Here is a 27,360-nt window from a genome sequence, read left to right on the forward strand (position 1 = left end):
CATCCCACTGTTCTCACCACTAGGGGAGCTATTGGTGTCATTCCCTCGTGTGGCCAGCTGAAGTAAAGCTCAGGGCCAGTGAGTGTTACACACATATGTGATATACATGTGATATATCTTACAATTACACAACTGTAACACATAAAAGTGGGGATCCTGTGTTGGCTGTGAGTACTGCACTTCAACACTGCATATACATCTATATTGTGTTGTATATGAAATGAATACGGCCAGTCAAGTGGAAATGTTTTCTATCTGCAGCCCATATATCCGGACAAGTCTGAGACTCCTAATTTAGATACTACCAGTTTGCACTGCAAAAAAGATTGATATTGGAAAACATTATGTTGAACACACAGATGCTACAGTATGAACCTCACTCCTACCAGAAGATAAGACCGCAGTACTTCACCACTGATCTACTAAGTTGCTGGTGACCTTTCTACTAAAATGTACTGCCACCTGAGACAGATCCTAACTACTCAGTATCTGGTATGGATTTACTGTGAATGCATCTTCAAATCTCTCACTACTAGTTAACTTCCTGGTTTGCCACCACTTCCTTCTGTTCCACATACCCCTTCAGTCATGTTGCATACAATAATTCCCCCCATTGGGTTCTGATGGTAATGGCTAATTTCCCTAAAATACAAACTTATTAATAAAATAAATGGGTAGAACATAGAATTTAGCTAAATGGCGATCTTGGTCATGTCCAAGGGTTACAGTGTAGCTGTGCTAGCATATAAATGAATAGGGATTGCAGTATGTCTTGCACATATACCAAGACCGAAAATTAGTCATAGCTTTTAAACAGATCACAAAATAGTTAACTATTAACATTTACCATATGTCCACTTTATGGAGGAATTATTTTTCAAACATACTTGTCTTTTTAGGGGACATTTGAAGGCTTATAATTTTAGCAGCAATTTTTTAAGAATATTTCCAAAACCCATTTTTTGGGGACGTTGCATCGATGATGTGCTCATCATTTGGCAGGGGACTGAGGAAGAATTTGGGCTTCTTATTCGAGAGCTCAATAAGAATAATAAAAACATCAAACTCACATTTAAGGTGGGTCGGACCAATATGGAATTCCTGGACGTGGTCTTTCGGGTGGATTCACAGGGCCTCCTGGGGACGGATTTGTACAGAAAGGAGACGTCTGTCAACTCTCTTCTTAGTGCACAATCAGCACATCCTAACAACCTCATCAGAAGTATACCAGTGGGCCAATTTCTTCGGGCGAGGAGGGTCTGTTCCACAGATTCAGCCTTTGAATCACAAGCAGAGGATCTACGACATAGATTCCAGCAACGTGGCTATGGTAAGCAATGTATTGATCGTGCATATTTGAGAGGTCTGATCTTCTGTTTAAGAAAAAAAGACGGGACCCTGTTGATGAGATCCACAAACAATGGAGAGAAGTACGGGCGGTCTTAACCAAGTATTGGGGTGTGCTACGTTTGGATCCTCAGTTACAAACTTGAGTTCCCCAATATCCGCGCATCATCTACCGTAGAGCCAAAAACATCAGGGACCATTTAGTTCGGAGCCACTACTTGCAGAAGGCTCCAGGCCTCTTTGGCACAAAAGACGCATCTTGGGGTAGTCGGGAGTGTGGCAAGTGTGTGGGCTGTGCCAATATAGACAGGGCCACACACTTTTGGGATTCGGGCCACAATAGGGAATAAAAGATCACACACCCCATAACATGCACCACAGTAGGTGTCATCTACTGGGCAATTTTCCCCTGTGATCTTATATATGTTGGTCTAACATCCAGAGAGCTTAGGCGGAGAGTTAGGGAGCATATTCTCTCTATAAAGGCTGCCAAAGAAGAACAGGACACAGTGCAGCTTAAGACACTGGCTAGGCACTTTAAGGAGTGGCATAACTGCAACGGATCCCTCTTAAGGTTTAGGGGGATCGACCGAGTCATTGTGTCCCCCAGGGGTGGCGATTGGAAGAAGATCCTAGGTCAAAAAGAAACAAGGTGGATCTACACCTTGAATACCAACGCCCCCCTGGGTCTTAATGAGGGTAACAGTTTCGTCCCTTTCTTGTGAGGCACCTCGGTAGGATTTGTCTTCACGATTATCCCCCCCCCCCCCCCCCCCCTCTTCTAACACATCTCATCCTGGCCCTAGACATAGACATGCTCTGCAGTTTTTCCTCTGACCCGGTGTCCAGCAGTTACCGACTGTTTTTAGCAGTTATTAATTTTTAATTTTATTATTATTATATGTTTCCTTTTTTAACTGCCCATTGTATTATCAGCTGTATGGTTCTCCTACTTATCTCATTTATGCGAGTCTTGTCTTTTTAGAATTGCTAGGATCAGTCGATGTCCATCAGCCATGCTGCTAGTTGCCCGCGTCGTTGGAATTGGATATATTGTCTGCTGCAATCTGCCCATCTAGGGCTTTTATTCTCCCTTCCTTCCTCCTTTGGTCATTTGGTTCCATCCGATCTTGGATACATTTCTACTCTACTGGGATGTTAGCACCGAGGTGGACTTTCATCCGGGAGGATTTGGACTGGGCCGTATGGCTTACAGCCCACCTTGATTTTATTAGAACAACAATTCTGCATATACTAGTGTTGGATAGGTGTTACCTCTGGGCCATTCTTCGTGGACCTGGGCTAATATCATTTGATCACATATTTATGTATTGATATATACAGTACAGACCAAAAGTTTGGACACACCTTCTTATTCAAAGAGTTTTCTTTATTTTCATGACTATGAAAATTGTAGATTCACACTGAAGGCATCAAAACTATGAATTAACACATGTGGAATTATATACATAACAAAAAAGTGTGAAACAACTGAGAATATGTCATATTCTAGGTTCTTCAAAGTAGCCACCTTTTGCTTTAATTACTGCTTTGCACACTCTTGGCATTCTCTTGTTGAGCTTCAAGAGGTAGTCACCTGAAATGGTCTTCCAACAGTCTTGAAGGAGTTCCCAGAGATGCTTAGCACTTGTTGGCCCTTTTGCCTTCACTCTGTGGTCCAGCTCACCCCAAACCATCTCGATTGGGTTCAGGTCCGGTGACTGTGGAGGCCAGGTCCGAAAAATTGGGAAAACTTTGAAAGTGTCCCCAAGTGCAGTCACAAAAACCATCAAGCGCTACAAAGAAACCGGATCACATGAGGACCGCCCCAGGAAAGGAAGACCAAGAGTCACCTCTGCTGCGGATGATAAGTTCATCCGAGTCACCAGCCTCAGAAATCGCAGGTTAACAGCAGCTCAGATTAGAGACCAGGTCAATGCCACACAGAGTTCTAGCAGCAGACACATCTCTAGAACAATTGTTAGGAGGAGACTGTGTGAACCAGGCCTTCATGGTAAAATATCTGCTAGGAAACCACTGCTAAGGACAGGCAACAAGCAGAAGAGACTTGTTTGGGCTAAAGAACACAAGGAATGGACATTAGACAAGTGGAAATCTGTGCTTTGGTCTGATGAGTCCAAATTTGAGATATTTGGTTCCAACCACCGTGTCTTTGTGCGACGCAGAAAAGGTGAACGGATGGACTCTACATGCCTGGTTCCCACCGTGAAGCATGGAGGAGGAGGTGTGATGGTGTGGGGGTGCTTTGCTGGTGACACTGTCGGGGATTTATTCAAAATTGAAGGCATACTGAACCAGCATGGCTACCACAGCATCTTGCAGCGGCATGCTATTCCATCCGGTTTGCGTTAAGTTGGACCATCATTTATTTTTCAACAGGACAATGACCCCAAACACACCTCCAGGCTGTGTAAGGGCTATTTGACCATGAAGGATGACCTGGCCTCCACAGTCACCGGACCTGAACCCAATCGAGATGGTTTGGGGTGAGCTGGACCACAGAGTGAAGGCAAAAGGGCCAACAAGTGCTAAGCATCTCTGGGAACTCCTTCAAGACTGTTGGAAGACCATTTCAGGTGACTACCTCTTGAAGCTCATCAAGAGAATGCCAAGAGTGTGCAAAGCAGTAATCAAAGCAAAAGGTGGCTACTTTGAAGAACCTAGAATATGACATATTCTCAGTTGTTTCACACTTTTTTGTTATGTCTATAATTCCACATGTGTTAATTCATAGTTTGATGCCTTCAGTGTGAATCTACAATTTTCATAGTCATGAAAATAAAGAAAACTCTTTCAATGAGAAGGTGTGTCCAAACTTTTGGTCTGTACTGTATGTATTATTTATTTAATTATTTATATATAACAAAAAATATTCTCTTATTTTCTCACTTGCATGTCACTTTTGCACTCCCCCTTTTTTCCTCACCAGCACTACCTTTCCGTCATGTTCACCAATTTAATCATTATTTTGATCCTATTACCTTGATTTTCTTTTTTAGGGTATATTGCTGCAATATTATACATAGACTTTTGTTTTGCAGCCTTAATTTTATTATCATCATTTAATCACACTCTATTGTGTCTATTGTTGCGGTGCTATTGGATTTTTTGTCCATTGTACCTCACCTCTAGGCACACACTTCATTACTGAGTACACCCAGGGTCCTTTACAGGAAGTATCTTAGATGTATTGTTATATGAATTGTCTCTTATTGGTTTTACCTAACTGATGTATATATACACAGTACTGTTTAAACTGTGTTGTTAACTATGACTAATGTGCATGGATAGCCTTTGCCATGACTTAACATGGCGTTCTTTCCCTCATATGGGCAGACCATGTGACTTGCTGGCTGTTGTGGTGAGGTCCGGGACCATTGTCGCGGCCTACCACACATGCCGCGATTCTTAAGTCACACGATGATCGTCATAATGTGGGCTAATGCAGACTTTTCTATCTTTGTAGCGCATGCGCCATGACTGGGGGCATCAAGCGTACCATGAATGAAGTTCGCTCCTACACCGATACTCTCGTGAGATCCCCGATATGTGCGGCATGACGTCCTGTAGTTACTTCCCTGATTGTAATGATGGGCGCATGCACGGAAGTTCGTCTCGGTGGCGGCATTGTGCGCATGTCTCTATTGGTGTGTGTTCACTGTGGGAGACTTCCAGGTTTGGCGATTATTGAAAACACTTGCATGATCACCTGGGAGGTCTCCTGGTCTGCATGATTTGCAATTGGCTGTCCTTGTGGGAGGTGTTGAGTGGTTGGGAGATTCACAGAGGTATTTATACCGGGTCACTATTAGGAGTAACCATACGCCCCCTGAAGAAGCAAGGCGAAACGCGCGTTGGGCAAGGAGCCATCATTCTATCCTCTCTGGTCAGTATAGGTTTTCCACCGTCTATTGTATTTTGTATTGCAGGCTGCAGGCGGATCAGCGTTGGATCACTGAGTTGTGATCACTGGGCTGACCTCTCTGCAACATTATTGCGATTTTATGTTCTCATTTTGTGATGTGTGGTTGCGTAATAGGGCCGTTGTGCTTTCTGTGTAATTATTTATTGGCATACAACCATTTATAATATCAGTTTATATAACACTTTGTCCTTTTTACCCTATGTACCACCTTACCTATCTGAGATATCAGTTTAGGGATTGTTTGGTGGCTCCAGTGCACTCGTCACTTTATCCTCCTGCATCCTTTAACCATTTGATTAAAACCGCTGTATATGTAATATTTGTCATTGTATATTTCTATTTAATAAATATTTATCAACTATATATGTGTGTGATTTTCTAGGACTTCTATTTACGTACACACATATTCTCCTATGCGCTAGCCTAATATCTTTGGTTGTGTATGGATTTACTGTGAATGCATCTTCAAATCTCTCACTACTAGTTAACTTCCTGGTTTGCCACCACTTCCTTCTGTTCCACATACCCCTTCAGTCATGTTGCATACAATATTTCCCCCATTGGGTTCTGATGGTAATGGCTAATTTCCCTAAAATACAAACTTAATAAAATAAATGGGTAGAACATAGAATTTAGCTAAATGGCGATCTTGGTCATGTCCAAGGGTTACAGTGTAGCTGTGCTAGCATATAAATGAATGGGGATTGCAGTATGTCTTGCACATATACCAAGACCGCAAATTAGTCATAGCTTTTAAACAGATCACAAAATAGTTAACTATTAACATTTACCATATGTCCACTTTATGGAGGAATCATTTTTTCAAACATACTTGTCTTTTTAGGGGACATTTGATATAAGCCTTCAAATGTCCCCTAAAAAGACAAGTATGTTTGAAAAATGTTAATTTGATTTTAGCAGCAATTTTTTAAGAACATTTCCAAAACCCATTTTTTAAAGCACCAAATTCAGTTCTGAAGTAGCAATTGAGGAGCCTACAAAATAGAAATCCACCATAAATAACACCATTTTAAAAAAGACAGAGGAGTCAACTTTATTACCCCGATTCTGCAGTTTTTAGAAATATCCCATATGTGGTCCTAGTATTTTCAAAATTTAGCATTTTCACAAGGGTTACGGTGCATTCACACGAACGTGTGATGGCCGTGCTCTTTTTGCAGACCGCAAACTATGGATCCGCAAAACACAGACACCAGTCGTGGTCACTCCGCTCTGTGAGGTGGATCCATTGACTTTAATGAGTTTGCGATTTGAAACATGCAGGCAGAAATAGGCCAGTCTACAAAATAAGCACGACCATCATACATTCGTTTAAATGTGCTCTTGACAGGAGAAAAAGCACCCCAAATATTGTTATGCAGTTTCTCCCAAGTACTGCACTACCTCATATGTGGTCATAACATGCTGTTTCGGCAAACGTTAGGGCTCAGAAGGAGAAGAGCGCCATTTGTCTTTGAGGCACTGATTTTAATAGAATGGGTTTGGATACCAGGATGCATTTGCTGAGCTGCTGAGGCACCAGTACAGTGGAAACCAACAAGAAATTAGCTCATTTTGGAAACTATACCCCCCTCCCCCCCAATGAAAGTCAGCTGGGCTTGTAGGGAGGACCCCATCCCTACACCCCCAATAGAAAATTGCTTTAGCTGCTAAGTTTTTCATTTTCACAAGGGGTAAAAGAACCTGTTTGTTATGCAGTGGCAGGGCTCAGAAGGCAAGTACCATTTGCATTTTGATGAAATTATTTTTTTAAAGTATTTATTTTTTGCCAACTGAGCTGTAAAATTACTCTTTTTTAAATGTTTTTACAGGAGAACATGTAGTACAATTATGGGGGCACAAATAGCTTTTTGATCACTTTTAATGTAATTTTTTGGGAGATAAGGTGGCCAAAAATTTAAATGCCAATACTTTTTTTTTTATAAGATTATGTACAAATTACATGTAAAAATTATTCTGTGGATTGAGGATTATTGTTTTCTTAGACTTTCCTACTTTTGCATCAAAAAAGCACTCTTAATTTTTTTTTGTCTCCCCCTATTCTAAGAGCCATACCTTTTTAATTTTTCTATTGATATAGTTCTATGAGGGTTTTTTTTAGGGATCGGATGTAGTTATTACTCGTGCCATATTGTAACACCAATAACATTTCTACACTGCTCAAAAAATAAAGGGAACACTAAAATACCACATCCTAGATCTCAAGGAATGAAATATTCCAGTTGCAAATCTTTATTCATTACATAGTGGAATGCGTTGAAAACAAAACATAAAAATGATCAATGTAAATCAAAATAAATATCCCATTGAAGTCTGGAATTGGAATGATTCTCAAAATCAAATGTAGAAAATAAAATTTCAGGCTGATCCAACTTCTGTGGAAATGCCTCAATACAAGGAAATGAGGGTCAGTAGTGTGTGTGGCCTCCACGTGCCTGTATGACCTCGCTAAAATGCCTGGGCATGCTCCTGATGAGGCGTCAGATGTTCTACTCTCAGACCTAGATCACCTCCCAGACCTCCTCCTACATTAAAGCATCAGTCAACTCCTGGATAGTCTGTGGTGCAACGTGGCGTTGGTGGATGAAACAAGACATGACGTCCCTGATGTTCTCGAGTGGATTCAGGTCTGGGGAACAGGCAGGCCAATCCATGGCATCAATGCCTTAATCATCTTCAGGAACTGCTGACACACTTCAGCCACATGAGGAGCAGCATTGTCATGAATCAGAAGAAACCCAGGGCACACTGCACCTGCATATAGTCTCACAAGGGGTCTGAGGATCTCATCTCGGTACCTAATGGCAGTTAGGCTACCTCTGGCTAGCACATGGAGGGCTGTGCAGCCTGCCAAAGAAAGTCCTCCCCACACCATTACTGACCCACTGTCAAACCAGTCATGCTAGAGGATGTTGCAAGCAGAACGTTCTCCACGGCATCTCCATACTCTGTCACATGTGCTCTCATCAGTGAAGAGCACAGGGCACCAATGTCGAATATGCCAATCATGGTGTTCTCTGACAAATGCCAATCGCCCTGCACGGTGTTGGGCTGTAAGTCACCATATTCAAAAAGCCTTAACTTTTTTTTTTTTATGTTGAAAGCGCTCTGTGAATGCTTGTTTTTTGAGGGACGAATTGTAGTTTCAATTGGTGCCTTTTTAGGGTACATATGAATTTTGATAATGTTTTCTTAACATTTTTGGGGAGCGGAGGTGCCAACCAAATAGCAATTTTAATTTTATGGGCTTCATCTTCTGTGGTAAATAAAATGATTGCTGAATTCTGCTTGTTGATACGATTATGACAATTTATATAGCTTTTTCTTTTAATGTTTTTACTACTTGTGCATCATAAAATCAAGTTTTTTAATTAAAAATCATCCTATAGATGGCATAAATAATCCTTCTTTAACTAGTGAAAGCATTGTTGATAACGACACCAAAATCAATGTTTCTGGGCAGCACAGGGCGCTCTGTGTAAAAGAGCGATCTGCTGCCCAGAAGCAACAATACTCTATAGGGCCAAGCGATCGCATACAAAGGAGATAATCGCTGCATGTTAATGCAGCTCTCACCTCCTGTGACAAGCAGACAATTATCTAGAAGGAATGGTTCATGTCCAATAATTGTCAGCCTTAGGAAGCTAAATGATATGAAAGTGCAATTTATCCAGCATTTACCATGAGAAAATAAATCAAACTGTTGTAGCCTTCCGTAATTTTCAAAGTAAAAAGATCCATCACTGAATTTGAAGAAAAGAAATCTTTATTGAGTAATGCTTGACGTATTGCTGAGAACAATTTGCATTTTTCTAATAGTATTATATTTACATGTAGGCCATCACAAAAGGCACTTAAAATAATGAACCCCATATAAACTCACGAAAGCCAGCACAACTAATGCGATTTATATTTACACCATCCACCTAGCCTTCACTTAAGCCAGTTCGACAGATAGCGTCATAACAATTTTATATGGGTTATTTCCAAAAATGGCATATCATTGCCTAATAGATTCTGCACAATGACCCGGCTATCGGAAACTTGGACCCTGGTTCAGGTGCCGAGAAAGAATGTGAATTACATGATACTGGGCTACCAAATGCATTGGTTGCTACCTAGGAGTAACTGCTACTAAGAATTTAGTATGATAGCTCAAAGATAAAAGTCCTCAGAAGTACATAATTTTGCAGAATTAAATTAATGAATGTAAGTTTAGTCTTCAAGACAATATCTGATTTGAATACTGCGATTTCCAACTTTTAACTGTATAGAAAAAAATTAAATATACAAAGAATCACAATCTGGCATTATATACAAACGCAATATTCAAAACCAGTACACTGAATGGATTATGTTCCTATACATTTTAAAATGTGCAATTATTTCACTCAGAAATGATTCCTTGTATGGATAAATCTATATATTGTCATACAATGCTACAGGTATAAAGAAATATTTGTCACCATCTAGATGTCCCCAATAATATTTTAATTAGTTGCATTAACAGTTTTTCATCTTTAAAAGTTGTTACCCTGTTAAGAACATATCAATGTAATAGAATGGTTCTCTTGTTTGGGATATCTATTTAAAGGGCTTTCCCTTAAAGTGATGTCATAAGTCTAAGGCGTCAGTCTCCAGGGACCTCCAACAATCCTGACAAAGCACTGGTTTAGTGCTATGATTGCCACTGTGTATGAAAAATGTAGAAGGGGGCACAATGCTAAACCAGCGCTCCATCTCTTTCTCAGGATCACTGGAGGTCCTAGAGGTTAGACTACCATTGTTCATATTGTCACGTTATAAGTTGTGTAACCACTCCTTCTGGAGGACATGCCTGACTTAACACAGATGTCCAAGGTATTACATGGCTGCAGTGTAATGTCCAAACTTACTACTGATGATCACTTAAAAATACTAAGAGTCTACACAAACTAAGGTTTCATGCACACGACTATGTATTTAGCGGTCCGCAAAAAAATGCGGATGACGTCCGTGTGCATTGTGGAACGTAACAGCTGGCCACTAATAGAACAGTGCTATCCTTGTCCGAAATGCGTACAATAATAGGACATGTTCTATTTTTTTGCGGAACGGAAATATGAACATACGAACTTCAATTTTTGGGGCGGACCTATTGAAATGAAAAAAACTGAACGGACATGGAAAGAAAATACGTTCGTGTGCATGAGCCCTAAAGGAAAGTTTTCTTTAAGTTTACATTAGTTGTCATTAGAGATGAGTGAAATTCGTTTGTGCTTTGTTTGGTGGTAAAAGCAGAATTGCGTTATGGATTCTGTTGCCACGGACCATAACACAATTCTATGACGGAATGCATTATTCATTCTGTCATAATAGAAGAGAGTCCTCTCCTGCATAACAGAAACGGGACGGATCCGTAATGCAGGCCATAGACTTCTATTATGACGGAATGAATAACGGAATGACTCTAAAGGCATTCCGTTATACATTCCGTCATAGAATTGCGTTAGAGTCCGTGCTAACAGAATCCATAACGCAATTTAGCTTTTACCACCAAACGAATCACAAACTAATTTCACAAGATGAAATTCGATCAACCCTATAGTTGTCATGAACAGGCTACTGACATCCGAAAGGGAGAAATATATGTTTTTTTAAAGCACAGTACTGTGTATTGACATCTTTGGAATAAAGTTTGGGAATTGGTACAAAAATACTTACTTCACTCCAACATGCTGAGCAACTGCCTATATGTAGGACTCCTCTATCACTGGACCTGAATATCACAGTAATTTTTCTAGATGTGTAATATAGAATTAGAAGATGCTTTTAGAATAACCGATCTTAACATTTAAATATATATATATATATATTAGAGAGAGGAAGGAAAACCAACAACAAAAATGTAAGCGTGGCTCCCAATTTGATTCAGAAACATTCCTCCACATTGCCAATTGTTTGTCCCTTCTTCCCATCCCTTGAGCAGAGTATTTATTGTAACTTTCCTCCCAAGTTTGCAATACTTGGGAGATCAGACCCACAACACCTATAGGTTATAAAGGTCATGCTGACCATGCCATAGTAGGTTCTGCTCTTTTGCAGTGGAATCCTGAGCTGAGCATAGGGTACATTTCAGGGGTATTTTTTGTGAATTATATATAAAATATATATTAAATGACTTATTTTCTTTAGGATACATTAATGGGGAACTTGTCACCATAAAAATATGAAACAAACAAGTTAAGCAGATTACTATAGTTTTATGGGAAAAGACTCGGTAAAACTTGTCTCTCAATCTACTTATTCTGAGCCCAGAAGTGAAGGTGGTCTTATTAGTGACTGACAGCTCTCTGTATAAATTACAAGTTATATTGAATATTTTCCTATAAAACTATATATCCAGCTGCTCAGCGTCTCCTCTATAACATGACGCCTTCAGCTCAGTCACCATGTTCAATGTAATAGGTTCCCTTTAAATGGGAGAAAAACTGTTCACTGCAAGATCAGCCTGCAACCTATAGTACACACTACTATAATGCATACAATATTGAGGAGTGCCAAGTGGATCTCTAATATGCACTTGGTCCACTGGCATAAGTTTCTTTTTTTCGGTGCATGGGGTGAGTCTGACCGTGGCCAATCTGCATCACGTGTCAGGGGCTATAAAACTAACAATTGTATAAGGGTAGTTTCACATTAGCAGCAGGGGAGTCCGGCAGGCTGTTCCGGCGGGTGAACAGCCTGTCGGATCCGTCCTGCCGCTAGTCCACGTGTGCCCCCGGACTGCCGCTCCATCCCCGTTGACTACTATTAAAGTCAATGGGGATGGAGTGGCAGTCCGGGGGAACACGTGAACTAACGACAGGACGGATCGGACAGGCTGTTCACTCGCCGTAACAGCCTGCCGGACTGTCCTGCTGCTAGTGTGAAACTAGCCGTAGAGAATTAGTTTTAGGCATCATTAGATATGATAAAGTTCTGCAGTTTTTAAACCTTCACTCCTTTTACTACTCTTCGACAGCTTCAAGAAAGATTTTTAAGGTAGTCATGAAACTTTTAGAAATAATACAAGAAATAACTCATCGGCTAATCTATATCCCAGACTGCTGAGCAACTTCCTCCTGGAAACAGAGGAGGGATTTGGACAGGAGACCCAATTACTTTTCCAGCCATCAACTAAAAAACAAATTACAATAAACCCCCCTTTGAACACCAATGATCAGGTAGAGCCTATTTTTACATGGCTTGTGTAGTACTATTTGACCCCTAAAGCTCACAATAAGCACGGCAATAGCTTTCGCCATGGTCCCTAAATACTATTTGTATATTTTCCTGTGCTTTCAAACCATTGCAAAGCTTAGCTGTATTGTCGCAAACACGTTTCTGTTAAGATTAGTGTTCAATATCACCAGCCTCCACCAGTAGAAATCATTGTCCACTCCACCCCCCCTTCTTCTACACAGCATATACATGTTGAGATATGGATGTAGCAGGGTTAACACACATGCTTTAAGAGACATGTTATCTAAATTAAATGCAACTAAATGCGTTAAGCAATTGCTTTTCAATGGCTTTTGAACGCAATGAGTTAAGAAATTTGAGTTAGGAGCGTGTGTGTTACCCCTGCTACATCTGTACATGTTGTTATCACAATGAGGTTATATCAATAAAGTTTAATAGGTTATTTGTAAAAAAAAAAAAAAAAAAAAAAAAAAAACTGTCAGAAGAGTCAGTGGCTGCCAGGGAAGAGTCATGGTTATTCATGAGCCCTTCCTCTCCCCGCCCACCTGGCAATGATTAATGTTTCCAGTGTTCTGGGGACACTGGAAGATCCACCTGTGGGACAATTCAAATCCACTGTCAAAACGAGTTAGAGCTGTACCAGTCTTTCCCAATAAAATAGACATTTGGCTTTTATTATAACATTCATTACACAACACTGACCAGTGTTTGGAAGGGAAAAACAATGACATACAATTCCCTAAAAAGTCCCAACTTTGAATGGTCACTGTTTCATGCATCCTTGCACAACAGTTTAAAGAGCTGCAGAGTAATATAGATGTGAGATTTAGGGCAACAATACAGTTTCATCCTATATAAAAGTACGGCTCCTTAAAGAGTTAACAAAACAAGACGGAATAAACAAGGCATTTCATGTCCATTTACCAAAAAATAAAAAAGGTTTTCTATCAAAGGAATACACGAAGAGTCAGTACATCTCCTAATAAATATACAATAACCTCATACATTTCTTTAGATATATGAAATTTACAGGTAAGAATTTGAGTTTTTCTTAAAGTACTCAGTATAGGCAGCACAAAAAGATTAGAAGAATAAAAATGAGGCCAGAAAAGAACATAAGATTCTCCCAGAAAATATTCAGGTTTTTACCTTTGTAAACATGTGTTACTTCGAAACTCAAACTTCTAAATTTACTCAACCTGAAGAAAAATGATTGAAACATTTTTGCATCTTAAAGTCTCCAGACAAACTGATCCGTGATGTATGTGGGCTAGTGGTCCGAATACAGAACAGGGTCAATTGCCTGGACAGGCTTAAAGGTTTTTTTTTTGTTTGCATCAGCATCCTTTTAAATAATCATATGTAAAGGGAGCTGTCATTTTATAATATATTTATTTTCTCTTTTTCGGTCCCATCTTCCGTTCTGGGCTGTGGTCACATGACAACGTCCATGCAGCTCTTTCTTGTTTTCTGTGATGTTAAGTCCATGGGTGTGTCAGTGATAGGGGAGTGTCTATGTAACTAGCCGGTGGGCAGGGCTAAAAACTAGCTGGGTGTTTGGGGCAGTGCTGCAGCTGTGGCAGAGAAAGGAGAGGTGCATCATGGGTTTGGTTGGGTACAGGAACAGGAAGTGCTACATACAGGATATAACACCAAAGTGATTGGTTTCCATGATTAAAACTGGTCAGAATAGTCCACATTGAAAAAGAAAAAGCATTGGGAAGATGTAGATAAGGTAAGCAACTACAAGAACAGATCTGGAAAACCTTTTAAAAGGGGTATTCTGGTAATTTAAAGATATTAGATTGGCGGGGGACCCTAGTGATAATGCCCTCCAAATAAATGGAGCAGGAGGTTGAGCATGCTTCTTGCTGCTCTATTCATCTTTATGGGACCTGCCAGAAATAAAGTGTTGTAGATGGCTATCTCTGGAAGTCTGTGGATAGGGCATAACATTAAATTACTGGAATACACCTTTACATACAACTTACAAAAAATGTAAATTAAAAATTAGGGTTGAGAATAATAGGGGTAAACAGGCAGTGTATGAAACCCTAGTAGCATGCATACAGATCTAACTGTAAGAAAAGTCATTTCTGGGAGGTCTTGTGGTCACTGCTAATAGCATTTCACATTTTAAGGTGGATCCCAAATACAATGGATGGTCCACAATTTCTTTACCATGGTCTTTTGAAGTTCATCTGTAGCTATTAAGGCAATGAAACATCAAGTTGACAAACTTTTTTTGTTTTAATTAAAACACAGATGCCTTCAGTATTTAACGTATTGTCAGTATTGGTCCTGTATGCAAAAGTTGCAGCAATGAATTCTTAACTGTGACCTGCTGAAAATCAAGATCAAGCAATCCCTTTCTTCCATTGTTTCTGTAAAGGCTTATTGTACTGACCCTGTACAGGGCAGCGTTACAGTGCCATTAAATGTGCCTCCGCATTATGGTCCTATGAGGCCTTGTATCCCCCGCCCTTGGAAGCAACATTGCGCTTCCCAGCGTGGCCGCGGCTTTAAACCGCCACTCCGTGATCTTCAGCACTGCCTCCAATTGAAATGAATGGGAGGCAGAAACCATGCGGCCGCTGGCAAAATTTCAGTACGGGCGTCCACGCCAAAAATTCCACCAGCAACAAACACAATGTGAATGGGCCCTAAAGACATAATAGCTCAGGAAAATAGCATGTGCTGGACATGGAAAAAAATGCAAAAACAAAATAAAAAAAAAAGAGGCACGCAGATGTATAGTATAGGCTACTATATTAATGATCCTCAATATAATAATCCATACTATGGCCTTACACACAAGCTTCAGCAGTCATATGGGGAGACATCACGCTCAATAAGGGGCACAGCCACATGTTCAGGTTTTTTTTATGCAGTTTTAAAAGACAAAATCAGGAGTGGCTCATAAAAGGATATAAAGTGTAAGGGCTGATGCACGCGACCATTGGATGTTTTGCGGTCCGCAAATTGCAGATCCACAAAACTCAGATACCGGCCGTGTGCATTCTGCATCTTGAGGAACTGAACGGCCCCTAATAGAACAGTCCTATTCTTGTCCGTAAAGGAAAGATTCTTACATCTCCTCTTTTTTGAATCCACACTCGGTTTTGGCTTTAAAAACTGCATATAAAATCCTGAGTGTGAGGCCAATCACTGGCTACGGGAATCACGCGAGTTAGTCTAAATTATTTTGGATCCTGTTAAACCAATTTAAAATGTAGCAAATGTTACCTGAAAACGATATCATGACAGTAGCTTTCCAATTCCAGTGCCTAGTGAGCACAGACCACAATCAAAGTCACTTCATGACCGTTTAACATATACTGTACAATAAGATCAGTCATGTTTGCTCTGTGACGTATCGACTAGTAAACTGTGTGCAACGTTTTAAAATGATCCATTTTATGAGGATTAAGCCTGATTTGTGTATGTATAATGCATATTATTATGAATACTTTTGTAATTGCTTGGAATTAAAAGTTTAGTATAGTCACTCCATTATTCAATAAAACGTAGGTGTGTAGCGCCACCTGCTTTTTATTTTCCATATTCCTCCATCCACCTCAGGAAGATCTCGGAGGTGGACACACATGCTCACTTCAATCCTTCAACTACCAGTAGTCCTATCTACTGTGACTGTTACATGGAGCGAGCTGTAGAAGAAAGGACACATCTCCTGAGAAAAGGAAATGCCCCATGAGTTGCCAGCCTGAAGAAGATCTAGCTGAGCAATTGGAACAATGAATAGGGAGATCTCTGGATCCACGTGAGGCACTGGGCTGGTTCTAGCTTTGCTAGAAATATATTGTTGCTGTGTGTTGATCTGTCAGCATTAACAACCCTATTAAACCAGGCATATTACCTGGTAGGGTTGATCATGCTGATTAAAACAATACCTTAGTTACGTTTGTCCCGAGATACAGCATTTTAACTTTTTTTTTTAAAACTTTTTTACTATTACGTAAGTTAGCTGATTGGAGCACCGAGTGCCGCTGTTGTAACGCCCATCCTCGCTTTGCACTTCCCCCCTACCCAGTGATTGACAGGGCTAAAGTACATCTTGTCTTTATCAGCCCCTGAGTAACGAATAAAAAATTTAAATAAAATGGTGCAGCCATATACTGTAACCAGAAGTCACCTGCTCATGTTGATGAAAGAGTGGTCTTACAATTGTAATGTAATAGTCATTGGTGGTCCAGGGGTGTGGAACCAATAAATGCCAAATTCTCAAAATCGTGCATTCCATAGGGTTTAATGCATTGCTAATATCGTGTGGATCGCATGAAAATCCTGGCACTCACTGGTGGCAGCGCAGCATCAGGACAACAGAGAGAGGGTAGGTGAGAGAGCACTTCCCGATCCTTCCAGCAGCTGAGCCTACAGCAGGGCATGATGGGAGTTGTAGTTTTACAACAGCTGGAGGGCCGCAGGTTGAGCATCCCTGCTCTATAATGATGGGATAACCCCTTTAAAGGGAACCTGTCATGCTGTACATGCACTCAGCTCTGTGGGAAGCGCATTATAGAGCTCAGCAGAAATTTAAATGAATGAACTACAAGTTGGGAGCTGTTCACACCTCGTCGAGCGCATACGTTTAAACACAGTAAAAACACTTTGAAATGTATCACTTGACATGCTAAGACGTTAACTCAGCAAACATAATTCAAAAGTGCATACTTTTGACTCAGTTTGTCCCCGTTTATGTTTCTGTAAATTTTTTCAAAGGACAAAATAAGTGTAGTATACCACACTATTCTGTCTTCTACAAAAAATACAGTAGAAACATGTAGTTCTTTTTACACTGTAGTCACTTTTAAAACGGATACGTTAAAAACGTATGCATATCCGTTAAATGTATACGTAAAAAAAAATTGGCATACTTTTTTTCAGGTACGTATAATGTAAATGAGATGTAAACAGCCCCTTACACTGAATCTGCCGGCAGGTTCCATTTAATGGAAGGATGCACAGCAACAGGCCCACGAATGGCAGTTAACAATGCCACTGTGGCACTGTGGGCAAGGACTGTTAATATGGAAAGATATAAAATTGCTCCCATAGTAGCAAATTCTCTACCTGTGAATGCCCCAAAAAACAAAAACAAAGAAAAATGCACTGTTTGTTGTGCATTTCATAATTCTTGATTGGCTTTCATAAAACCTTTGGCTATGACATTTTCCCCACCTAGGATATGTGACTCCACGCTAATGGAATACTACATTTACTCAGCACCTGCATAGTCACTGACAGGTATTCACAAATCATTCGGCAATCATGCCGGTCCTATCTGCTGCTAGATTATTGTGGCTACAACACAAACCAGAAATGTAACATGCATTCTTATAGGCTTCTCAAAATAAGATTACAACACATAGGAGATAAAAGGAAAAATTCTGATTATATCTGGTGCAGGCCTAACCCACAGAGGCAGCACACAACATTCTATTTATAGAGGATGGCTTGAGTGCTGCCTCTGCCTAAATAAAATGTCCTCAACCTGCAATAATTGATCATTTAATATCATCTTAAGGCACTTGGGTGGGGAAACCGATCCTTACTTATCGTGCAATTAGCTCATGGTTCCAGTGCAGTCAGCTGTAGTGCAAGAATAAGAAGATGTGACTACAATAAGTCTTAGGGTGGTGGTCATTATTGTCCATAATTTTTTATGAAATGGTTACTGCCACAGTTTGCCCTGAATTTAATGTGGCGATACCAGATCTGGCAAACAAATACCCAAGATATTGGGTATACTTGTAATTATAATAATACTGAGTAACATGCCTGCCCCGTGTGCAGGTGAATATAAATTCTGAATACAAAAGGTGGACCTGAATACTGGAATGTATCATTTATATATTCAGGCAAAAATAAGAATAAAAGGGTCTCATATATTTAAGATATTTGCAAAAACAAAAAAGGGCAAATATTCTCAAAATATGGCATTTAGGTCTCATTTACATGACCGTATTTTTAGTCCATTTTTTGTGGATCAGAGGTAGACCCATTTATTTCACTGGGACTGAAAAGAATGCATGTCCGTTCTGCCGGCCCGCAAAATATCGATTATGTCTGATCCTTGTCTGTTTTGCGGACAAGTATCAGATATTTCTACAGAAGTAAAAAAAATGGCAGCATACACAAGGCCAGGATCCACGTTTTGAGGACCACTAAACATATATGGTCGTGTGCATGAGGTCTTAGTGGGGAAGTCACTCAAAATGTATGTAATTTTCACATAAACTCTAGAGATAGATTGTGAAGTTTAAAAGGCCTTCTGCTTGCTACCTTTCAGAATATGTCACATTTCCTGAAAATGCTGCTGGTCTGGTCCCACCTCAAAGATTCCACTTTTGACACATTATCTAAGTGTCTGGCATTGTCTTATTCCTTCCACCTATTGAGAACACATGCACATATATTGGAGGCAGGTGGGAGGGGCAACAAGCATTTGGCCAACAATTATCTGAAGAATATGGACAGTTTAAAGGGGTTGTCTACACCTTTGCAAATGCTGGCCTATCCTGAGGATCAGTATATGATCTGCAGGTGTACGAAAACCCACCGATCGGCTGTTCTGAAGTAGCGTTATCCATCGTGGTGTGGACAGAGCAGGTTACTTTTACCAGCTCCATCCACTGCATATATAACAGAGCTGTGGAGTCCCATCATTGGAGGTACTGCAGAGCAGCTGATCTACGGGAGTTTGGGGTGTCAGACTCTGGCCGATCAGATAGTGAAGTACTTTTCCTAGAACAGACCTTGGCTTCTAAAGGAGCGGACAACCCGTTTAAGACGTTAGAAGATCAATTTGGATGGATTTCCCCTTCAAAACCTGTACTGAATTTATCAACATAGTCCACCATTTTTCTTCCACATACTTGGTGACACATTGTGACAAGTATCGTTTCATTACGGCAGCTGGGGGCGCACCAACGAGAGGGCAGATGGGCAAGACAGACTAGTCAAACCTCTGAAATTCTGTACAGCATTTTAAAAATGTTGGAGACACCAGAATGTTCAGCGCCACCATAAGAGCCCATTACATGATCCCCCTCATAGTTTCCACCCAGTATTGTTATGTAATTTTCTATGCAATGAAACTGCCAAAAGTGCCACTAAATGGTAACCTGGCATTCCAACCAGTCTGTCACCTAATCAGACATTCTGTATGTATACCAAGAACAGAGTGGTCACCACTAATATATGGTTATACGAGTGGCACATATACCGTAGATTAAACTATGGGCAATCACCATTTCTTCTGTATTTCAAGTCGGTTCCTTTTTACTAACCACAAAGATTAAAGCTGAAAATAAATTTTTTACTGCATCATGTAGACAATCCATATTCTTGGGTAGCAAAACGCCACTTAATAGCCCCAAATTATCTGTCATTATGTAATACATGTGATAAATAACAATTTCCACTTATCAGAAATGCTGTAATATTGTGCTTGGTTTCATTAAAATACAGATTTTCCCTTTCAGATGTGTGCAAGAAACTTGGCACAGGATTTCAGAACTTTGCGTTCTTGCAATATACTTTGTAAGTCCAATGTAATCGAGCTGAAAGAAAGTGATCTCTGGGGGATGGGGAACTGAAACAGCAAACATATCTTCCATATTAAGATTCATGGAAACCTGTAGTCAACTGTTCTAGTGCTTTTTGGTGTTTGTGCCATCTCACATCAGCTCTCCACTGAGTACATAGGAGAACTTCTGTTAGGCTCGCACACGGTGTTCAAAAGCAAAAGTGTGACGTGGGTCTAAGAGCAATAAGCATCATAGTTCCCTAAAAGAATGTCCCGTTACCCTGAAAACGTCCAACGTATTGACAGAAGTGCTTTAATCCTACAATAGAAAAATGAAACGCCTCCTGGCATACAGAATAAAGCTTGACTGCCAACAGGTCAGTGCTGTATTTCTTATTCGGTAATGTCCAAAATGATTCTTGAAAAGCAAGCACCAGTTTTCCCATCATCGTCCAGGGTGTGAAAAACATGGAATTGTAGTTACGGTAACTTTACACGGTAGTGATTTGTCACCGTCAAGTGTCATCTTCTGATTAACAAAACAGACAAGAGATTGTGAAAAATTCCTTTTGCGCTTTTAACATAATTAAGACAAAAATTTGTACGTGGGCTACAAATTGAAAAATAAAAAACAGACCCTATATATAATATACCATATTTTCTACTAGCAAAATAAATAAGTTTGATCGTCTAGACTGTATAGATTATCCAGGTATGAACTGCCTATCGACAGCATCCTAAAGTCCAAATAACTGCGGAATAAAACTAGCTACCAGACGGTAACATTACTTCAATTTCCTGCCCGTTTGTTATAATGCCATTGTTGGAGCAGTGGCTACTGGATACATCCACTGAAGCTGCCAGTAATGAGGGTTGTGTCGAAGCTTTGGCTGGTGGGAGAGGAGATGCAGGGGACTGGGCTAGACCCGGCTTCTTTGGAGGGATGGGCGGGGGGTTTCCTCTTTCCACTCTTGATATGGTAGGGGATTTTATACCTGGAGATACAGGGCTGAGAGGACTGGAAACTTTCAAGGGATTTGGAGAGTGGCTCCCATCATTCTTTTGGTTGGAGGCATTGGCAAGGGTTCTGTAGTCTGTACCAAAGGGTGAGCTATTGGGAGGCACAGATTTACCAGTGGTCTGGCTGGTAAAACGGGACAACACCTGAGTGACTGTATTGCGAGCAAGCTGCTTGGCAGCAGAGTTATCTGCCAAGGTTGGGGATAAGTCTCTAGAAGGGGGGCTCTGGAGTCCAGAAACATGTTGATCGTGTTCAGCTTGAGACTGAAACTTGTGTCGGGCAGCATGAAACCGCTGGTTGATGCCAGCCTGATAAGGTGACTGGTAACCAGGACTACCAGTTGTCCCAACAAGACGTCTTGAGAGAACTGGAGATGAGCATGGAGAGGATGTTAAGGAGGAGGCTGCAGTACTGCTGGGAGAGGAGGAAGCCCCGCTAGATGGAATAGGCATAATCATGTGTAAAGGAGATTCCACTCTGACAGGCGAACCTCCGTTCTCAGATAAACTGTCATGACTTGCCACTTTCTCTTTCAGGCCCTCCCCCACATTTAACTTTAGGGCATGTTCATTATTCAGTGTAGCTGTGCCACAATGTCCATTTACTTTAGAATAAAGCTGAGGAATTTTAGTAGGTGTTGACAAGGAAATATGAGCTTTTGGTAAAGCATCAATACTGTTCTTCTCTTGGTGTACACTTTCTGTCTGGCACGATACAGATAAAACCTCTGGCTTCTCTGTAGACACAGTTATACTAGATACAATTTCCTTGTTGGACTTTGCAGAGGTCTCTTTGACATCAGACCCAGGTATCATGTCCTGTATAAGTTTCTTCAAGGACTCCAGCTCCTCTTTCAGAGCTCTGGTGCGATTCTCTTCCCGATTGAGCTTGGCCCTTAGCTGTTCTCGTTCAATATCAAACTCTGAAAGCTGTTTCTCCACCTGGGCTTCCATCTGTAGGCTACGTTTCTTCTCAAGGGTTAACTCTTCTTCAAGCTGACTCACCTTGCTTCTGGCTTTCTCCAGCTTTAAGTTGACATCTTCCACCCTCTGTCCTTCCTCTGCCGCTCTGTTATTTGCCTTTGTGCATTCTTTCAAAAGAACTGAGGACATTTTTTTGTGACGAGCTTTCTCCTCTTCTAGCTGAGCTGATACCTCTTTCTGTTTCTTTTCAAGTTTCTTCACTTGGGTTTTTTCAAACTCCAACTGGAATCATCATTTGTAGACAGCGATAAAAAAAAAAAGAGAGAAAACAAATTTTGGTTACATATTTCTTGGTGGCCATTTCTGATGCAACTACAGTATTATGCATTTACTGGACTCTACAAACCTGGCAAAAATAAGTACTTATGTGCAAGTGAATGTTTGCAGCCGAGCAATGGAACAGCAAATAATACAAAAACAAAAGTTCAGAGAAATAATTTACAAAAAACTCAAAAGAAATGTGCCTATATGTATATAGTGATCCCAAAAGGTATTGTATAGTCCAGGAAAGGTACCAGGATGGCTCATTGACTCTACTGCTGTTGCATTACTACAAGATGTTGTGGATACTAAATTAGCAAACCATCTGGCTGTCTACTAAATGTACTGATGAGGCCACCTCAAAAACACATAGTTGCAACACAATATAATCTTGGGGTTTACCAAAGTAATAAATGTTCTAAAAGAAGAACAATGCAGATAATCGTATCATTTCAAACAGTCACTCAAGAGGACTGGTAGAATTTCTAAAAGAGAGTGATCACCTGCTGAGCTAGTCGCTCTCTCTCTTTTTCTAGCATGTATGTCACATCATCCCCATCAGCTGCATCCTGGGCATGTCTCCTCCGTTCTTCTTCCAAGTCTAGAATAACCTGCAGCAGATGACAGACAAGTTGTAACCAAACATGTAGCAGACAGAGAGAGCATAAAGGCCATATCCAACTACACAGCCAATTTATTTTTATTTTTTTATTATCTCAATGCCTAAAATGATTTGTAATAGGTAATAACTAATTTTTGTTCTCCTAAGCATACAATGCATTTCCATGGTAACAGACAACAAACAAACCTTGTGTAGTCAAGTTGTGCAGTTATACTTCCTTACATTTGTCCCCTACTTTATGCCAATATACATTTCTTAGGTTAAAAAGTAGTACAGGACAGATAGCAGGGAGTATGACTGCAGTCAGACTGTACAGGATTTTTTTTGCTGTCTGTTAATATGGAAACACATTGCTCTGTCAAGGAACTGTAGAAAGTGTACCACCTAGTATGATGTCTGGGCCGGTGCTGTGAAACTAAGTACAGCCACACATGGCATGCGGTGGACCTTCCAAAGCAGAACTGTGTGCTTAAAATCTGTGGTGTATACAAAAACAGCAAAGTCAAAGTAAAAAAATTAAATAAAAATACAAATCTGATCTACGCACCTTGGAAAATGTCTGCAACAGAATGCAAACTTAACTTGACCCGTGCTGTGGAATTTAAATCTGTAGCATGTTAAGTTATGCTATGGATTTCTGTAATGCAGAGGGCGAAATCTGAGTCAAATCTATATTGTAATCCCAATGTAACTTATGTGGATATCTGCATGCAGATATTGCCCCAGATTGGTTGCAGTTTTTTTTTAGAAGATATATTGTATGTATGCTACCCTAAAGGAGTTTTATGAGACTTATTTGGTTTTCCTAAACTTTTTATTAATTTTTTTTGTAACTTTTCTGCCTTGAAGAAAAAAACTACAGTAGGTCAGAAAAAATACTTCATGGGCTGCAAATGATTTGTTTTTCTATTTACTCTGAAGAGAAATATGACATTGCTGGTACCAGTAGCACATTATCCGTGGCTTCCAGCAAATGGATTAACAAACAACAGCATCAAAAATTGAACAGAAACACAACTATATTATTTCTCTGTTAGCAATTTGTAGGAAAGCCACTAGAGGGAGCCTTAGAAGTGTAAAAAGGGCGTTTAGCTGCCAAAGTGATAATAAGATAATTTACTTAAGAAGAGATGACACACAAATCCTTTTACAGGTGACAATTAGAGGTTCATTTTAACCCTATGAACCCTCTCTTACACTATAACCAGTGGCACAGTTGGCATTTGGCTTGTATGTTCTCCACAAGGCTAAAGGCCCCCATCCACATTATACTAACAATGGCCAAAGCCACCACTTTGGGCAGGAGCAGCCAACATTCAAATGATAATCACTTGGGTAAGGAGTATCTTAATGCTCAATTCTTTTGTTCTCCCAGGAAATAGGCCACCACCTGAGGTAAGAACAGATACATGTTTGGCCAAACGAGTATCAAAAACTCCACTTTCGGGAGTAGAACAAATACCTTCCAAGAGCTTTGTCAAAGGCCCCTGGCTAACCGGTACTATACTCTGTACAGATGACGAACAAGAACGTAGAAACAGTGTATCAGATGGATGTCTCTGATCTCTGGTCATGCTTCTTTAATGGGTCAGACACTGATTGGGTAGACAGGATACAGGGTAGCTACATATAGCTGGCACTAGAGAGACAGTTTTATTCCTTCTGAAGGAGAGCCAATATGAATATGTTTCCTGAGGAAGTGTGGCCTGTAAGACTCACAACACTAGCTGGATCTCTCCAAGGAGAACCACGTTTACAAGAATTCAATGTTCAAATCTGTGCATAAAATCTTGAATATGTTTTGTATATACTTGGCTTTAGTTATCTTCCCATGCTTTTTCTTATTCACACAGAAGTTAAAATTAAATGTCTGTTGGTTTCCAATGTGAAAGATCAGACGGCACAGAACGAACCTGTTGGGTCACATAAATGTGGAGTGCAAATAAACCACATACAAACTCCAAGAGGGAACCAGAATTTTATAGTTTTGCTTTGAGTGTCAAATGAACCACTTGTCTACCGCCGCACTACTTTATACGACGTGGCGGTAGGCTCTTATCTGTACCTCGATGTATAAAAGTTTTGGGTTACATCGTGATCTGCCGGTGGCCTGTGCCGCCAAAGATCGCTGCGACCGCGCTGTCTTTAGACAGCTGCGGTCTTAGGGAGGTGTGCCGTGGCCAGCAGGAAAAGACAGCGCGGTCTCAGGGAGGTGTGCGGGAGCGGTCAGGCAGTAATAATAGACGCTTGTAGCATTGTAAAATCTAAAAGCTGGCAGGTGTCCCGTGAAAAAATATCAAATACATCTAGGCTGGCCCAGAAATTATTTGCAATTAGATAGACACATTGCTACAACTGAAAAACCGGCCTGGTCAGGAAGGGGGATAAACACTCTGGTAAAGAAGCGGTTAAATAACATATAGGTCACAGTAAGTACAAGCAAAGGAAAGCGTGTACTCTGATTTTTATGCATTGATTTTGACCGTCAAGTCCTGAAGTTGTGTTTTCCTAAACTGTACTGATTAGTTTTGCTCTTTCGTTTGTAGGAGATGAAACGATTCTGACATTTGAGGATTGCCTTTTCGAATAACGCTCTTTTGTGCAGAGGTCATGTCTATCACACGCCTCAGGAATAAACAAAGCCGAGTAGGTGACATCACAGAGTGCTTGACATTCCATCTGGCTGGCAAGGCTCAGATACATGAGGCTATGTTTTGTAAGGCTTTATAAGAGATCTCATTGTGGACCTTAAACTTCATGTGTAGTATATAGGCTTAGACAATCATGAATTAGACAGAAATGGCTTTCGAAGATCTTGGTAGGAAACTTTTCTTGCTGAATTTGCACAGCTGAAAGCCCTGAGGAACTTCCAGGACACCCAAGGAGAAAAGATATAATACCATCATATATCAAACCTTCACCTTTCTGTGTCTGCTTTCAGCCGCAGCCAACTGGGCCAGCATCCGCTCCTGCATGGTCTTGCATTGCTTCATCACTTCACTCAAGATGTATAGGGGATTGGAACACACAGCGGGTGGCTTTTGTCCATGATTATCTTCCTTCAGGATCTCATAATCCCTCTGTAGGGCAAGCAAGGGGTCACTGATGTTGTATTTGCCATAGCGTTCCTCAATAAATCTGTCTTTATGTTGCGCCTGGAAAAAAATAAATTTATTATTATATATATATATATATATATATATATATATATATAATAAAGAACAAAAAAATATAAATAAATTGCAAAATGAATTATGTCAAGATATAAAAACATTTTATACATAAGCTGTACAGCTGCAGTGCCATATAAAACTGCAGGCACTCTATGTGCTGGTGCATGGTTCCAAAAGATTGCTTAGGTGAGAATACCATGGCATGCAACAAGACACCATGGTTTTCTATATGGAACCTATAATAAAAAAATAAATAAAAATACTATATTAAAGGGGCTGTGCCACCATTAAATGTTATTTTAATATAATTCAGCATGAAAAACCAGTTTTGTAATTTATTTTGTGTTACAAAATGTTCCAGATGTGAACTATTGTCTTCACTTCATTATAATGGCACATCCTGGTATTTATTCTGTATAGTAACGTGCATGTCCACCTACTGAGGTGGTCGCACATACACTGTTCTGTTCTTCAACTGCTAACAGCCATATCTATTAAGAGAAGCTGTGACAGTAGTAGGAAGAGAGCTGCAGCAGCAGAAAGGCCACACCCTCCGAGCTGTTACAGGGAGAGAGAGACCTGCAGCAGAAAGAACAAGCCCTTTAAAGCCCTGGTTCTAGCTATGTTACACAGAAATGGTCATGTACTACATGACATCAGACTTCGATTTAGAATTATAGTTGAATTAGCTTTAGATGTAAACAGAGAAGAATGAGTCATATAAGCTAAAGTTAATAAAGTGGCTAGAGCAAAAGTATTTACTAAGTTATGCTCCCTTTCACACAGATTTAAAATGTTCAAAATTGGCGCCTTCCTTCCAACAAACAATAAAACACTACTATCCTTTATTTAGGCTAAAATGGAGACTGTACGGTATAGTCAGACTAATATACCAGACTGGGTGGGACTGTGGCGACAATCTACCATTAATGTATGATTTTCCTCATAAACTCGTGTTACTAGACTGCAACTTAAAACCAAACAGACGCGTAAAACTTGTTGTCACAACTACGAAATGAAACTTCAGGGTGATGCATAACACATTTAATTTGTGTGGGATCATTCCCATTAAGTAATAAAGCCATGAGTACTCTGTATGTCTGAGGCTGAGTAATTACGCAGATGTGCTTTATAAAGGCATCTCTCAGAGTGCACTTCTGATGGCCTGGGATACAGAGATTGCCATATGTTCTCACCCAGGAAAGAGGACCAT

At 40.3% G+C, this 27,360-nt stretch overlaps 1 protein-coding gene across 1 annotated transcript in view; it reads right to left on the minus strand.

The window, feature by feature from the left end:
- Positions 1-10,750: 10,750 nt before the first annotated feature.
- The window catches only part of CTTNBP2NL (CTTNBP2 N-terminal like), a 68,719-nt gene continuing 52,109 nt past the window's right edge, over positions 10,751-27,360 (minus strand). The window contains exons 3-5 of the mRNA XM_044283502.1: positions 25,896-26,129; positions 22,856-22,963; positions 10,751-22,313 (exon numbers count right to left, since the gene is read on the minus strand). Of these exons, the coding sequence (XP_044139437.1) occupies positions 20,853-22,313; positions 22,856-22,963; positions 25,896-26,129 (1,803 nt within the window). The 3' untranslated portion in view covers positions 10,751-20,852. The remainder of the gene's footprint in view (positions 22,314-22,855; positions 22,964-25,895; positions 26,130-27,360) is intronic.

This window comes from Bufo gargarizans, chromosome 3 (assembly GCF_014858855.1).
Source record: "Bufo gargarizans isolate SCDJY-AF-19 chromosome 3, ASM1485885v1, whole genome shotgun sequence".
NCBI classification, from domain to species: Eukaryota; Metazoa; Chordata; class Amphibia; order Anura; family Bufonidae; genus Bufo; species Bufo gargarizans.